The 14,947-nt window shown below is 34.2% G+C and overlaps 1 protein-coding gene across 1 annotated transcript in view; it reads left to right on the top strand.

Moving 5' to 3' along the window:
- Positions 1-14,947, top strand: part of LOC104483131 (adhesion G protein-coupled receptor A3-like) — a 279,708-nt gene that overhangs the window by 140,327 nt on the left and 124,434 nt on the right. The window contains exons 9-12 of the mRNA XM_086752545.1: positions 1,411-1,609; positions 2,861-3,010; positions 6,043-6,204; positions 11,254-11,469. Of these exons, the coding sequence (XP_086608671.1) occupies positions 1,411-1,609; positions 2,861-3,010; positions 6,043-6,204; positions 11,254-11,469 (727 nt within the window). The remainder of the gene's footprint in view (positions 1-1,410; positions 1,610-2,860; positions 3,011-6,042; positions 6,205-11,253; positions 11,470-14,947) is intronic.

Genomic DNA, 14,947 nt, shown 5'->3' with positions numbered 1-14,947 from the left:
TAGACATATTCTGCTATTTTTTTTTTGTTTTGAACTTTCTGTAAGATCATTCTGAAATGCAAATGATAATGTTATGTCCTATCATTCCTGTTCATAAAAGCCAGATTCTGCTACCTGTGCTGATACTAGTTTCAAAATTATCTCTGTAGTTTTACTTTGGAGGTAAGTTGCTACCCAGTGTGGCCCAATTGCATTAATGCAAATATTTTACTAAAAATAATATTTCAGCCCAGAGGCAAAAGGGTAATATACTACTGTACATATTTTGATTTTATGTGAAGTTGCTTTCATGGTTTATTTTGCAGCAACTGTTTTTACATCATAAAATGAGTTATTCCAGTGACCGTTAACTATGACATATAAAAATATTTTTCTTCTTACCTTTTCTCTGTTTTCAATGAGAAAAACTTACATAGCCCCAAACCTGTCAGTATATTATGTAAACAATGTCCAAATGGACCTGCATTGTCTAACTAAGAGGGGCTAATATGTATGTTTCAGCAAAGGTTGATTGTCAAGGTGTGGCTTCACTGGCAGTATTTTTATGATTGGTTGGGTTCACTCTTTACATCAGTGCAGTTAAAGAAAGAACCACATGCTTTCCAGATATGCTGACTTATTGATGATATGCTTCTGGTTTTGTTTGATTTCTCCCAATTACATGATCCTGCTATGGCCATATTAGCCTGGAAATGACAATGGATTTTGTACCAAAAGAAATAGATCCCAGTTGTTCCATTCTAGAGAATGCAGCATATATACAGAAAAAGACTATTGTGTAACAGACCCATGAGCTAAATAGAACAATTTTGTCTCCACTTGATTTATAGTTTGTTTTCAAAGACTGCTTTGGAATCACACTGCATAAATCACATACACCTAAATAGTTAATTTTTAAGGGCTAGCTCCTTCCTCCTCCATGGGACATGATCTCTGCTGAAATCTTCTTCATTGGTTTCTGATATATTCAGGGATTTTTGCTTTTCAGGGCTTCTAGCAGAGAGGGCTTTGTACTGTTCGGTCAAAATGCAAAGTAAAAATTGAGCATCTAGCTTTTGGAGCATTTAATAACAGGACTGGGGGATTTTTTTTTTTTTTGCTTTATGGACTTACAGTACTGCTTTGTGCGATCTGCAAAGATGAATGAAGGGAAAAATGCCATCCATATTTTTTCCTTAGCACCAAATGCCTTCCTGAAATTAATGCAGAATTCATGTGTCACCAGCAAGATTCAAACCTGTATAATTTTGACATTTTCCAAGGAAACAAAGTAATTCATTATAGAACATAATGAGGTAAAATATAAAATAGCCTTTTTTCTCATATATTCTGTATATTGTTGCTATACTGTAAGTTGCCTTTAAATAAGAAGTTTCACTTCATAATTTTTTGTTATCATGTTGTTCATAGATGGCCCAAAACTTTGGCAGGGATAACTGCTTACCATCCCTGTCTCCAGTATTCAATTAACTCCATTGCCTTTCACAATGGCGCAGAAGAGTCTAAAGCATGGCGCAAATGTAATAGAACTGGACGTTGGGATGAAGAAAATTATTCTGAATGTCCTTATTCACAAGAAGTAACTCAAGTTCTTCATGCCTTTAGTCAGGTAACGTTATGAAATCCAGGGCTTCCCTTCTCTGGTACTGATTTTATTGAATAGCTCGCAAGAAATGTCCATTCAGCCACAAGTTTGGGATAGCTGGACTTTTAAGAAAAAGTTTTACTTGAAAGACAGTGTGTTTGTTTGGCAAATTAAGTTGTAATAGGAACAAGTGCACGGCATTTATTGCCTTCATTTTAGTATTTTTGTTCCTGCATTTTTACCAGAAAGATAGTCCTCTATCAGAGTTTTGTCAGCTGAAGTGCCTTTCCTCATTGCCATTGTCCATAACATATTAAAAGAGCTGTAGAAAAGAAAACTACTTTAGAACGCCTTTTTGATGTCTTCCAAAAAAGCAGTACTTAAATGATTTCTTATGGGTAAGTAAAAGAGCAAATGAGATAAAAAAGTAAATGGATAGAAAGTAATGAGAAAAAAAAAAAGAGCGTAAGAGGGAACAGCATGGAGAATGGCACAGACCTGTAACTGCTGTGCTAACTTTTACCCCTTTCAATTTCCTTGATAATTTCTTCCCAAACAGTGGTGCTAGACAACACCATAGGAAGTTTGTTTTCAGATGTATTCATACTAAGATAAGAATAATTACTATATTAAGAAAGCCAGTAGAATGACAGGATAGTAATTCTTTTTGGAAGGAAAGTCTTTAGAATCCAGTCCATCCTCCTGCTCAAAGTAAGGTAAGCGATGAGGTTAGGCCAGGTTTCTCAGGGCTTTAACCACTCAGATCTTTAAAACCTCTGAGGATGGAGGCTGTACAACCTCTGGCAGTAACCTGTTCAAATGCCTGGCTGTCCTCATGGCAGAAAAGACTTTCTTCATAACCAGTCTGAATTTCTCTTCTTTCTACCATTGTCCCTTGTTCTCCCACCATGCACCACTGTATGTATGAACCCTCACTGATACTGTTGTTGTCAAGATCATCTAAAGATATAGGCAAGGTAAGGTTAATAGCTTCATATAATATTTCATGATGCCAGTTAATTACGGTATACAAAAAGTTGACAAAAATCTTCAAAATTTGTTGGCCTGTTGTGGTGGTGTCTTCAGATTACAGCAATGAAATCTAAGACCTAATGCTGAAGATATATTCATATGCCCCTGAAATTTATGTCCCTGGTACTGCTGATGTGTATAACTCTCTGAAATTGTAGCAAGCAAATGGACATGATTTCCAGTTTTTAAAAGAGAACAAAATTACCTGATTTATTACACCTAACAATTCTCGTGTGTTTTCAGATGCACATCAATTTGACAACCGTCCTTGAATTTTCCCGCCAGCTGACAGCCTACACAAGAGGTGCTTCCCACTTTGCAGATAAAATGGATGTAATATATTTGGCTTATATAATGGAAAAGTTAATTGTCTTCGTGGATGAAGTTGAAGATGTAAGATATCTTCTCTATGCTGAAAAAAGTGTCACTTAGAAGTGAAGTCTTCACATATGGCCCTGTTCTTAATGTATGCAGGCACACATGAAGAGTAGCTTCTAAAATTGATTGCTGGTGTTCTGATTGCAAATGTTCTGTTTATACACTGACAGGTTTCTTTATGCTAAAAAGGACAACTAAGCCATCTCATCTGACTGACAAAGGCATTGCTGCTTAGAAATATTTTTTTTTCAATAAGCCATTTCTTTAATTTTCACTTTAATTTCTACTATGTCTAACATATTAGAGTGAACTCTAAGGTGCCTCTCCATCTGGCCACTGGAGTTACACATCTTTTGTTTTTGTATGTTTCATCAAGAGGTTTTCACTGAGTTTTGAAAGTATGTATCATTTCATGTGAAGAGAAAAAAAAAATGTATCTTTAAGTGGAACTTTCTACAGAAACTTTTAGCGTAATGTATGGCATTTTTACATGGAAATCTAATCAGAGAGTTATGCAAACCCTATGGGAAAAATAGGCTTTTATAAAGAACAGCAATGTTCATCATAGTTTTTACTGTTAATTTTCAGAGTAACTGCTTGCATGAAGATTGCATAACCTGTAATTTTTGTACATGATAGCTACAGTTAAGACATTTGTTTTCTTTTGGTTTGGCAATGTTCATTCCATTCTGGCTCTGGGGATTGTAACAGTTAACATTTTAGTGCTGATCTGAGAAACCCTCCAACTTCCATTTCATCATTATACGCCAGACCTAAAGTGTATTATTAAGTGCTCTCCAAGAATCATGTTTCAAAGCTACAACTGTATTTCAGCTCAAAATCCTGATAGGATCTTACTGCTTTCTGACAAAACAAAAATTTACCATCCAAAAGAAACAGTTGGATTTACCATAAAGCCTCTTTATTTTTCTAGCAGCTGATGCATTATCTATTAAAATTGAGCACCATCTCTAATCTTGTAGTTGATTTCTTCTACCTTCGAATAGATTTCAGTTTCTGGTTTTTGATATCAAAACATCTCCATCTCCACCACTTATCTCTACATCTCTTACTTCATAATCCTTTATTGTTTTCATAATTTAGAACATTTATCCTAATTTGTCTCTGTTTCCTTCTTCTGTTTTGAACTTTACACTTTTTCCTCTCTCAGGTTCACTTCATTTATTGAGCTCTTTACTAACACCCATTTCTTAACTTATAAGGTACAAAAATACATGTGAAGTGTCAGTAGTTTCACACATAAGACTGTACTCATCTAATTATAAATAGGATTGAACTTCATTTAATACAAGGCAACATATGAACAAAGGTATATTAGTTTGGAATTGACTAGCAGCTAAAACTACTGTTATATAAAACCATTAGAAATTAATGAAAATACAGAGGTTTTCTGTGATTTATCAAATCACAGAAATTAAATTTAAAAAACATTTTAGCTAAACTAGTATAGTTTCTGTAAATCCTCTTTGAGTGTGCCTCTCCCAGTCAGCACAGGATTATTAATTTTTATACAAGTTAGTGGTACTTTGTCCACTCGTAGTTCATCTCTCAAACAACAGAGCTTCAACAGAGCTGCACTGGGGACATATTTGCAATATATTACAGATTTTGCCAGGGAGATGTACACATATTAGCCCAAATTTTTGTATTTTAATGCCATGCCTTTACTCTTCATTAATGGATTTAATTATAATATAAATTACTTCCTCTTATTTGTCTCCTTTTGTATATTTATAGACTATTGTTCTGCTCTGAGTAAGTTACTGCTTAGCTGACTAGTGTATGCTTTAATCATTTCTCATAAATCACTCCAGTCTCTTAATTTGTTTTATTATTATTCATTGTATCAATAACTCTGTCACATTGTCAAAAGCCATCTAGAATTATCTGCTAATTATGTTCTCAAAAATAAATTAAATATTTCAGGAACAGTCACATAAAATTTCACACATGGTCCCATTATTTCTGTATCCCTTGCAATGCTTGTGAAATTTATGTACTTTTTATTGAAAATGCAGAACTAACTTTATAAACTCAGTCATTCCTTAAACCTTTTTCATCATTGCTGAATTTCTTTTTTCCTTCCAACTGAGTTATCTGTATATTTGCCTTATTTTTCTGTTTCTATTAGTTTGACTTTTTAGCCTCTTGAATGTTTCATTAACTGTATTTTTCTCAGTCATTTTTTTTTTCTTCTATATACTTTTTTATTCAGGTTTATTTGTGACAACTTTGTATATCTTTGGCATATCTTTGCATTCAAAAATAATGGTAATGTAAATTTTGAAATCTCACTCAAATTAAGTGTTAGAATTTTAAAAAGTAAATATCTTCATTTCAATTTTAAATAATCAGAAAAAATATGCACAGTGATGTTTATTCTTTCTAAGTGTAATATACTAATAAAAATTTGAAACACATAGTCATACTTAGCAAAATCTGCAAAATGTCATCTGGCAAAACAAAGATTTCTCACTTTGGGTTAGCCACAAGAGTGAAATAAAACATCCAAATCTATAAGCCCACAATTTCTGTGTAGCCAACAAGATGACGCACGTTTGTATCAGCACCTGAATTATATCTCAAATTTACCTCACTATGTCTGTAACAAAAATGTCTTTCAAATATATTTTCCCTCTTTCTTTTTTTTCCTTTTATTTTTTCCCCAGATGTCTTTTGATTAAACATGAAGCAGTTCTTTAGAAGGGCATGGTCGATTTTAATTAGTTCAAGAAAGAGGGTAATAATTCTGGGATTCAATTTAATGCTCAAAGACACACTCAATTTTTGTGGTGTATCTTGAAGATAAGCTTTAAAATTGTGAATCAAGAAGTTTTTCCTTGAAGTGAATTGCACTTTTCTTCGTCTTTGTTTTTCAGTCCATTTAATTTTCTTAATAGAATCAAAACTGTCTTTGAATGATGGTTACTAAGAGAAATAAGGTGCCTGCTTTCAGTTGTATTATTGTGTACTCTTTTCCTAGTTTTGTGTGTTTTCCAGACAGTTTTTTTTTTTTTCTCTTACAGATTGGGGATGCTCTTATTGAAATTGCCAGCAATATAATGTTGGTTGATGACCATGTGTTGTGGATGGCTCAAAAGGAAGACAAAGCATGCACCAGGATTGTACGATGTGTGGAACACATTGCAAGTCAAATACTGACAAACAATATTCAAGTTATATCAAAGGTATTTCATAAAATTACAAAGCTTTTTGCTTTTTGGCATTTTTATTTTAAAAATGGCATTTTTATTTTAAAAATGCCATTTTTCTTCACAATTTTTGCAACCAAGTAGTATACAGAGAAGTGAGATTGTGTAAACCAGATACATAGGAGAGGTGATTTATGTAGATATACTTGGATTCTGCAATTTTTTTTTTTCCCTTCTCCTGGATTCTATTTGGAAGACCAAAGCATTTTTTTTTGAGTATCACTGATAGTATTAAAAAATGTTTTTTCTTGACTTAGATTTATTGTATTTTTTCTTACAGTAGACTGTTCATAACAGCATATTTCTAGTGTTCTTACTGTTAACTCATTTTCTATTGTTCTTGCCACTATAGTATATGGATTTATTTTGAAAGGTCCAAGTTGAGTGAGTGAAATTTTTAATAGGAGAAAAGATGACATGCTCCTTTGCTGTGTGAAGATTTCAACATGCTGTTCAGGAAGATTCTAGACAATACTTGCTTAAAACATTTAGAAAATTATCCAAAAAAAGGGTGTATCTTGTCATAAAGATTACTAATTTTTGGTTAGTTCTAGGTTTTCAGAAGGAAATGTAGCAGTAGCCTCCACCTACATGAAGTTGTCACTTAGACACTGAGGGTTTGTCATTTGGACACTGAGAAACTGTGGGTTTTTTGCCAGTTTCAACATCTAAATAGCATGCATCTAAATCAGAAGCTTGAAACTTATCCTTTTAGAATTTTAGATAAGTATTTTAAAGCCTTATTGCTTCTTGGGTTGGTTTGCTTGCTTGCTTAATTTTAGACAGCCTTCATTGTTTTCTCAGTTGTCCCCTGTATTTAAATGAATCCACTATTTAAAAATGAGTTCAGTGTTAGTTATATTTACAGCAATAAGGTATAAAAGTAAAAATAAAAAAAAAGGAATTCTAGGATAAGCTGAATTATAGGCTGAGCCAAATAGTGTAATGACCTTCACTGTATATTTTTAGAAAAGCAGTCTTTCAAACAAAGACAAAAATATATTGGACTATTTTCTAAAATGGGAAATAATTCCCCTTTACATAAAATAATCAAATTTGCTAAAAATATTTATTTATATTAAATATATAGAGACAATAATGTGCCTTTTAGAAGTATTTTACAATGTGATAGCTAGAGGGGCTCTGTTGCTTTATACTTAAATTTCTTTTAAATGTCAAGTGCCAAAGGTCATTTTTTTTTTCTTGTCACTAGTTCCAGAAGCTTCTGATATTACTGTAAACAGTATTTCTGTGTACTCAAATATAGATCTGTGTCACTAACCTTTTTGCCATGCGTAATCTTTCTGCTTCTTACAGTTTTCTGTAGGAGAATTAGTTTACTGTCGAGTGCAATTTGTAAATAAACAAAGCTGTGGTGCTTTTCTGGTGTCATCTCATGCAATACGAAACACTTCTGTTCCTTTGGGAGGCCAGCCAGCAAACTGTCTTCCAGAAATTGCATCTGCTGTCTTTATCTTAAACAACAGCAAAAGAAAACCCCAAAGCTTAGGTAGCTTAGGTAGCTGCTAGCTTGTAATACAATTCATGAAAAAAAAAAAAAAAGGAACCTCTATGAACTGTGTCAGTCATGTAACATATGCACGATTGTGTTCCCTGTACATTGAAAAGCTATTTAGAATCATAGAATGGTTAGGGTTGGAAGGGACCTTCAAAGGTCATCTAGTCCAACCCCCCTGCAAGAAGCAGGGACATCTTCAACTAGATAAGGTTGCTCAGAGCCTCATCCAACCTGGCCTTGAAATACTTGGGAGCCATGACTGTTACTCTGCATCATTTTTGGAAGACAAAAATGTTTTTCCAGGTCTGTGAGTTTGTGGAATGACTAATTTCAAGGTCAGAAAAATGGCAAGAAGATACCTTTGTTTAGATCTTAAGTCTCCCTTGCTGTCAAATGGCATACAAAACATTCTACAGGAAGAATGTCCAGTAGCAACTTTCAAATACTAGATAATTTAACGTATTTAAATATAAAATATGATATGTTTAATGCTTCTTTTAATAATTATATAACAGTAAAACAAAGAATATGTTATTCTGCTGTATGGTATTGAAAATTTTAGAGAAGTCCTGTAGACAAAAGGTTCTTCTCGGGATGTCACAATGTCTGGGGCCTGGCCCCAGCTGGGGAGCAGGGCAGGCTGGGGGCAGCCCCAGCCTAGGGGCATATCCTCAGGGGTGGTGATAAGGCCAGGCAGGGGACACTGCAAGCAGGAAGCTGCAGATCAGGGTGAGGAGCAGGCCCAGTGATCATAACCGAACCCATCTGCAGCCGAGCGGTTGCCAGGCCAGGCTGTGGTGAGGAGACCAGCTACAGGTCAATGATGGGCCTGGGGCAATAGGGCTGCAATGCAGCCAACACGGAGCTCAGGTGAGGCCTTGCAGGAGCCTCAGATGGAAGGAGATGGGAGCCCTCTCAGAGGCCCTCGGTGCAGCCAGAGAGGCGAGGGCTGCCCTTGGAACAGAGAGGTCCCAGCATGGATCTGTATCCCAAAGCAACCCTGAAGCAATTTCCCTTCAGTATTGTTCTGAGGCACTTCTTCACTCCTGCTTTTATTTTATTGCTGTGTATACATGTTAGATGTGCAGTTTGAAAAAGGAAAACTTCCTGCTGATGATTAAACTTATCTCAATAGTCCCCTCTCAGGTGCGTGCAATAGTTGTCAAACCCACCCTGAAGAGTTGTCATTTCATTTTCCAGTTGGTGAGACTGTCAGAATACTTTAGGCTAATTGCAGCATGGCTTTTTATTTGTGCTCTCAGTCTTTGCAGCCTTCGGCGCTGCTCTCAGCTTACCTGGGTAACAATCCCCTTTGGCTCTTCTGCTGAGCAGTGCCTTTAGCTGAGGTTTAGGACACACAAATTATCGTTTTCTGTATCTGTACTGCTTAGAGACAAGATTAGCTTGTGGCTTTTCATAACATGTACCTGATTGTGGCTTGTTTCCATGGATAATTTTGCTCTGAGTTCATCTGTATCCATTTTGTAGCTCATTTTACAATCCTACATAATAAACACTGCTTTACTTTGCATGTCACCCATCTGTTTCTATATGCTGAGAATGGCATGCTCACAGTTTGAACATTGTTAGGCCTTTACAAGTATATTTTGAGAGTGGAAAACCCCAAGTGTTTAAAGAATTTAATATTCAAATTTTTTAAAATAGGGCTTACTGTTGTGAAATCACTTGAATCCTCATTAAAACATTATCTTATTCACCATCTCATTCACCATCACTTCACAAATGTGAAATAGGAAACGAGTGTTATGCTCATTCTACAGCAGGAAATACGAAATTGTGAATAATTAAATGGCTTTTCCTTAAAGAAAACCTGTTACCACGCAGGAGTTTTACCTGAGTCATGTAGCTTGATTCTTTTGATATGGATGATAGTATTCTGTCAGCAGTAAATTTTTTAACTCCTTGAAAGGTTATCTACAGATGGTACAAAAAAAATATCCAGGTAAACATAATTTCAGGTTTCAGGACTTTTCAATGAACAGCCACTGGATTTTTAGTACAAAACTTACTTGATTCTTAATGATCTTTGGCATTTTTATTCAAGTGTAGGAAGAAATCGCCTTCAAGCAAAGACATAAAAGGTGGAAATTTAATTTTTAAAAGGGATATTTTAGGAATTTAGAAACAACTGAAAATAATCTTTAGGTTACTTTTACTTTAATAGTAATATATATGTTACTTTTTATATGAAAAAAAATATGCTGAAAACTTCTGGACTTTGTCTAATTTCAACAAAAAATAAAATAAATTGCTTAATGAGACTTCAGTACTTTCATTTTGGACATATGCAGAATCATCAGTGACCAAAGAAGATGCACTCAAAAACCTTTTCATAAAGTTCAAAAGAGGACCATAAGCCATGCACTATGTTTCATGCTAAGATTTAATTTGTTCTGATACCATGACTTTTACACAGTTAGGCTGCCCTCTATCCTGCCCTTATTTTCTAATGCAAAACATCTTCTTTCGTTCATTTATTAGTATGAATTAATGTGATTTTCTTTGGTGAAGTAATTTCTTGTCAGCACAACTCATATGATGCCCCAGATTCTGAAGGATTCACACCACTTGTACTAGGTGTATTTAAGGTACTTCTGTATTGCTAGCTTGCATAACAGAAGCAATGTACAGTAATATAAAACTGCCACATTTGTACATTTGTCCTTCTGATAAACCTGCTAGTTTGTGGCTTAACTCAGGTATCTTTACATTGCAATCAATGTGCAAAATACATACACTCATAGATCCCTAAACAATCTATGCCTGCAAGCAGAAACCATATACTCCAGTCAGTGTGGTGCCAGTCTAAGCGAGTCAACCTGATTATGACATGAGCTATTCATCTCATGCACAGGACTGTGCTGAAATAAGTGTTCTTGTTTATGATGGAGATGCATGTCTCTGCAGTGTGCTACGATCACCATCTAGAAACATCACCTCACTAAAGGGCAGACCAAAGACATATAAGGTGGTGTTGCATTGAACCGGATGGTCATGTTCAATATTCTGTGATGTGTAAAAAACCAATCCATCTACTAAATAGGTAAACATCTTTCTGTTTCATTTCTGAGGTACAAAGCACATCCTTGTTATTTTTAAAAAGAATTCCTAATACTGCTGTTGCTAATTCACTTTATAACTGTATTGCTTTGAATCAAGGTTGATTCTATTGAAGCTGATAATGACACAATTGCAAAACTGATATAATAATAACTGATATGGCTGATATAAACTGATACGTTCCTAAAGAAGATTCAAGTAAACCAACTATGCTGTTGTAGAATTCTAGATCAGTTTTTAAAATAAGTTCCACTTTCTTTCTTACCCTACAAGTATGTATGGAAATGTGTGCATGCACAATCCTTTATAAAGTAAGTATATACAGTAAATACACATGTACATATGTGTACATGTACATAAATGTACATATAACAATGCAATTATGCTTAATGAGTTAACATGTCTACTTGTCAATGTTTCCACAGGTATCTCGTAATATTGCTCTGGAGGCTTTTATGGTCAAGCCATCTAGTTTCACAGGAATTACTTGCACTGCCTTCCAGAAAATACCTGCAAATTATGACAAGTCAGTGGTGCGTGATTTGGGAAGCTGGGAAACAAATCACCATCCTGATCAGTATTTGAATTTCAAGTGCAACACTGGCAATCTGAATGGATCCTTGGTGAATTCTTCTACCAGAGTAAGTCTGTACAGTCGTGAATTTAACTTATTTATTTCAGTGTGTTTTCAGTAGTACTTTTAAGCAGAATACCAGTTTGGAAAATATATTTCATGTCTTGTTAGCATTGTAAAATGGTTAATAATTTCAACATGTAAGTGGCCTTAAACTGGTGTAGCATATTTTGTTGTGCTAACAGATATTCCACTTATGTAATCAGGTGGAATGCAGGAAAGCAGGATGTGAATAGAAATTTGAACTTTATATAAAGGGAAAGTGTTACATTAGAGTTTTTGAGTAGTAGCCAAAGAAAAACAATAATAAATAAGTCTTTTAATAGAATGCACTATTGTTAGTGCACTTCAAATAATGAAGTGTAACAATTAAATTTTGATCTAGCAGGAAATGGAATTTTGCATTTGGCTGAGCGTGTTATTAAATTTAAGTATTGCAGAGTTGAATTTTTGTTATCCTTCAGCTGTATGTCAGTTTAATAGGCTTATTTCTTGAAGTACTTACTATGAAAAAATGATACTTTTCTGGACAATATTACTAGTTTATTGAACTTAGAAAGTATTTTGATTGAAGTTATTTTCTCTTTGGTGCCTTTTAATCTTCTGTATGGTATGCAGTCCATATGGTAGTCTGTGCTCTCAAGAGCTTCTGGTACAAAGGAGTTATCTTAATTATGGAAGAACAGATTACATTTGTTTCTTGCAATGGAGTTCATTTCTTCTGTGGACACTGTTAACATGTCTCTCTATAGGAAAGAGAAAGTTGTTTCTGAAAAGAGTTTGGCATCCATAAGGTGAAAACCAAATGTCAAACATTTAAAAGATACAAGATTTCTGCAAGAAGCAACCCTGAAACATTCTGCAATATATGGGATAGTGTTATCAATATAGAAATATACATGGTATTGCATGAATTGGAAAGTTTTCTTTGTCAGCTCTACCAATATATTTTGTATTCCTTCAGAAACTGTGTACCAGTATTTCTAGTAAATGAATCTCTTGAAAGTTTGATGGTCAAGCACTGGTGTTTCTCTCCTATTGTAAAGAATTCTACCATAAATGCAAATTTCTCATCTCTCCTATCAGCATGCTTGTGTCCAGTACACAGAGTAAGTTAGAAAATTTATTTGAAGCCCCTTCCCAAAATGTTGACAGAACGTTACAGTATAAAGATCTCAATAAAATCTTCCCTAATGTTTTTTGAACCTAGCTGACTTTACACAACATGCAGAAAGGAAACTTTACTGATGACACAAAGAAAGAAGCCAGGAGAAAGGAAGTAAACTTACTACCGTTCAAAGCAATTTTGAAGTATGTGATATATATTCTGACAGAAGTGACGTTATTAGGTGGATCACTAGTTATCCCCTGTATAGGAATTTGTAACTATTATAAAAGCCAATACAGGAGATTATAGATTTAGCTAAATGTTAGTTTCATGCCTTTAGGTTTTAACATTATGGTGTACTCAGGTTTTAAACATGATATGTGAATAAACAGACTGAATATATTCCTTTGTCTTAATCCTGAAAAGCAAGATGTTTTAATTCATTTTTGTTCTCTGAAACTTTTAGACTTTAGACTTTAATTCATTCTGAAATCAGTTGTGTTTCTTCATTGTTCAATAGAATGATCTGTAGAATTGTAACTGATAAGAGAAAATGGGATCCTTTATCATCATCCACAAGCAAAATTATTTCTATATTTGCTCAATGTAGGCAAAAAGTGAACCTACTTGATTGTGCTATGCAAAGTTCAGGAAAAGAGAGAATTTGTAATGGAGGGAGTAATTTGTAATGGGAGTTGGTTGTTTTAGTTACCAATTTAGTCACTATATTTTTAAAGTTATACTCGTTATTATGTCTGACTCTTTAGAGCTTCATCTTAGATGCTCAGATTATTCTTCCTCTATTTAGCATAGATTAATCATAAGAAAAAATCTAATTAAAATCACTAAATACAAATGATAATTATGAATTTAACTTACTTCTAGTAAAAATGTGAAAAGTTGTCCTTAAAAAGCTTATTAAAAGAGAATGTTTATACATTTTTGTGCTAAAAAGTGTAGCCCTCTTCAAATGTATAATATTGTAAATCATCTGCTCACTAAGCATAAACAATTGTTTACACCATCTGTCTGTTGCTAACCAATTGCACTAATAAAAAAGTGAATACGCATGAAGCGATTTGTGGGCAGTTGATGGGAGAAAACTGAAATCAATGATCAGGAACTCTCTTAATAATACAATCAAAGCTTTTGTAGTTTATCCATAGTGATATTTCCTGGCAATGGTGGGAAATCGACACAAATCAGTGGTTGTCTGTACATAATTTAAACTGATATGGTTATTATGGAATAGAGAGCCACCAAAAGGGGAAGAAATATTTAAAATTTAAATAACAAAAAAAAAAACAGTTAAAAATAAACTTTGAAAATTAAATAATTTTAAAAGCACTGAAGGAGATCCGCCATTCAGAGTTCAGGAGATAACTGTTAAAATATACCTAAATCTACTTATGGTTTAAATAAACGGTAGGTCTTTTTGTAGACTGAATTGCAGTGTTTCCATATGCCCTAAAGCAAAATATTATTGCAGTTTGATACAGAATTTTTTATCTTTAAATCTAATACTGACTCTGTAGCCAGTAACCAATATGAAAGTTTTAAAAGAATCATTAATCACTATTGCAGATCAAAAGTTTCTTCTTGTAGGATTTATACCCAGATCCCTTCTCTTAGATCCCATTTCTGCTGCTAGTAGGGAGCTTTTGCTGCCTGCCTGGACTCTACTGGGTGAAAAAAACGGCTCCGCTATATCTTCCTCGTTTTTGATAGAGTGGCTTGTATTTTGACAGAGTGGTTATTTTCACCTCTGTTTAAGTAGACTTAAGGGCATCTTCCCAGCCTGGGACTCCAAACTGAGATCCTGTCACAGGAATGTTCCCGAGGCACATTAGGCTGTGGTCTAAGGATATCACGATAATGACACGCCTAGAAGGCTGCTGTAACATTTGAACTCTCAAAATGTGAGAATATTTTATGAGATTTTAATGTCATTCAGTATGAATCCAGTGTCTGGTTCCCATTTCATATCAGACCTGAAGCATATGTAGAACCTAATCTCTGTTCCAGCTTGATCCTGTAAACTACCTCCAGTGTGCAAAGATAATTAGTTAAACAGTTAATTATTCCTCTGATTCACTAAAATTACTTCAACGTAAAGTTAATTTTTAAATGTCCTGTACTAGCATAATTAAATGTATAGTTTACAGCGGACTGTAGATTCATGCTTTGACTGTAAGGAAAGTATTTTATTAACTTTATTAATGTAATTTACAGTTTCAGCTTCATTGAAAATACTTGTCAAATAAAAATTATTTTCCTGTCTTTAATTATTATTCTGATGCATTAATGAATTAGCAAGTTAAGTTTCAAAATTTGAGTAATCTTTATTTTCACATATAATCCCTGACTTCTGAAATTT

This window comes from Chlamydotis macqueenii, chromosome 7 (genome assembly GCF_036417535.1).
Source record: "Chlamydotis macqueenii isolate bChlMac1 chromosome 7, bChlMac1.mat, whole genome shotgun sequence".
Classification (NCBI taxonomy): domain Eukaryota; kingdom Metazoa; phylum Chordata; class Aves; order Otidiformes; family Otididae; genus Chlamydotis; species Chlamydotis macqueenii.
The sequence above is the reverse complement of the archived record's forward strand: the minus strand, read 5'-3'. Positions and strand labels throughout refer to the sequence as shown.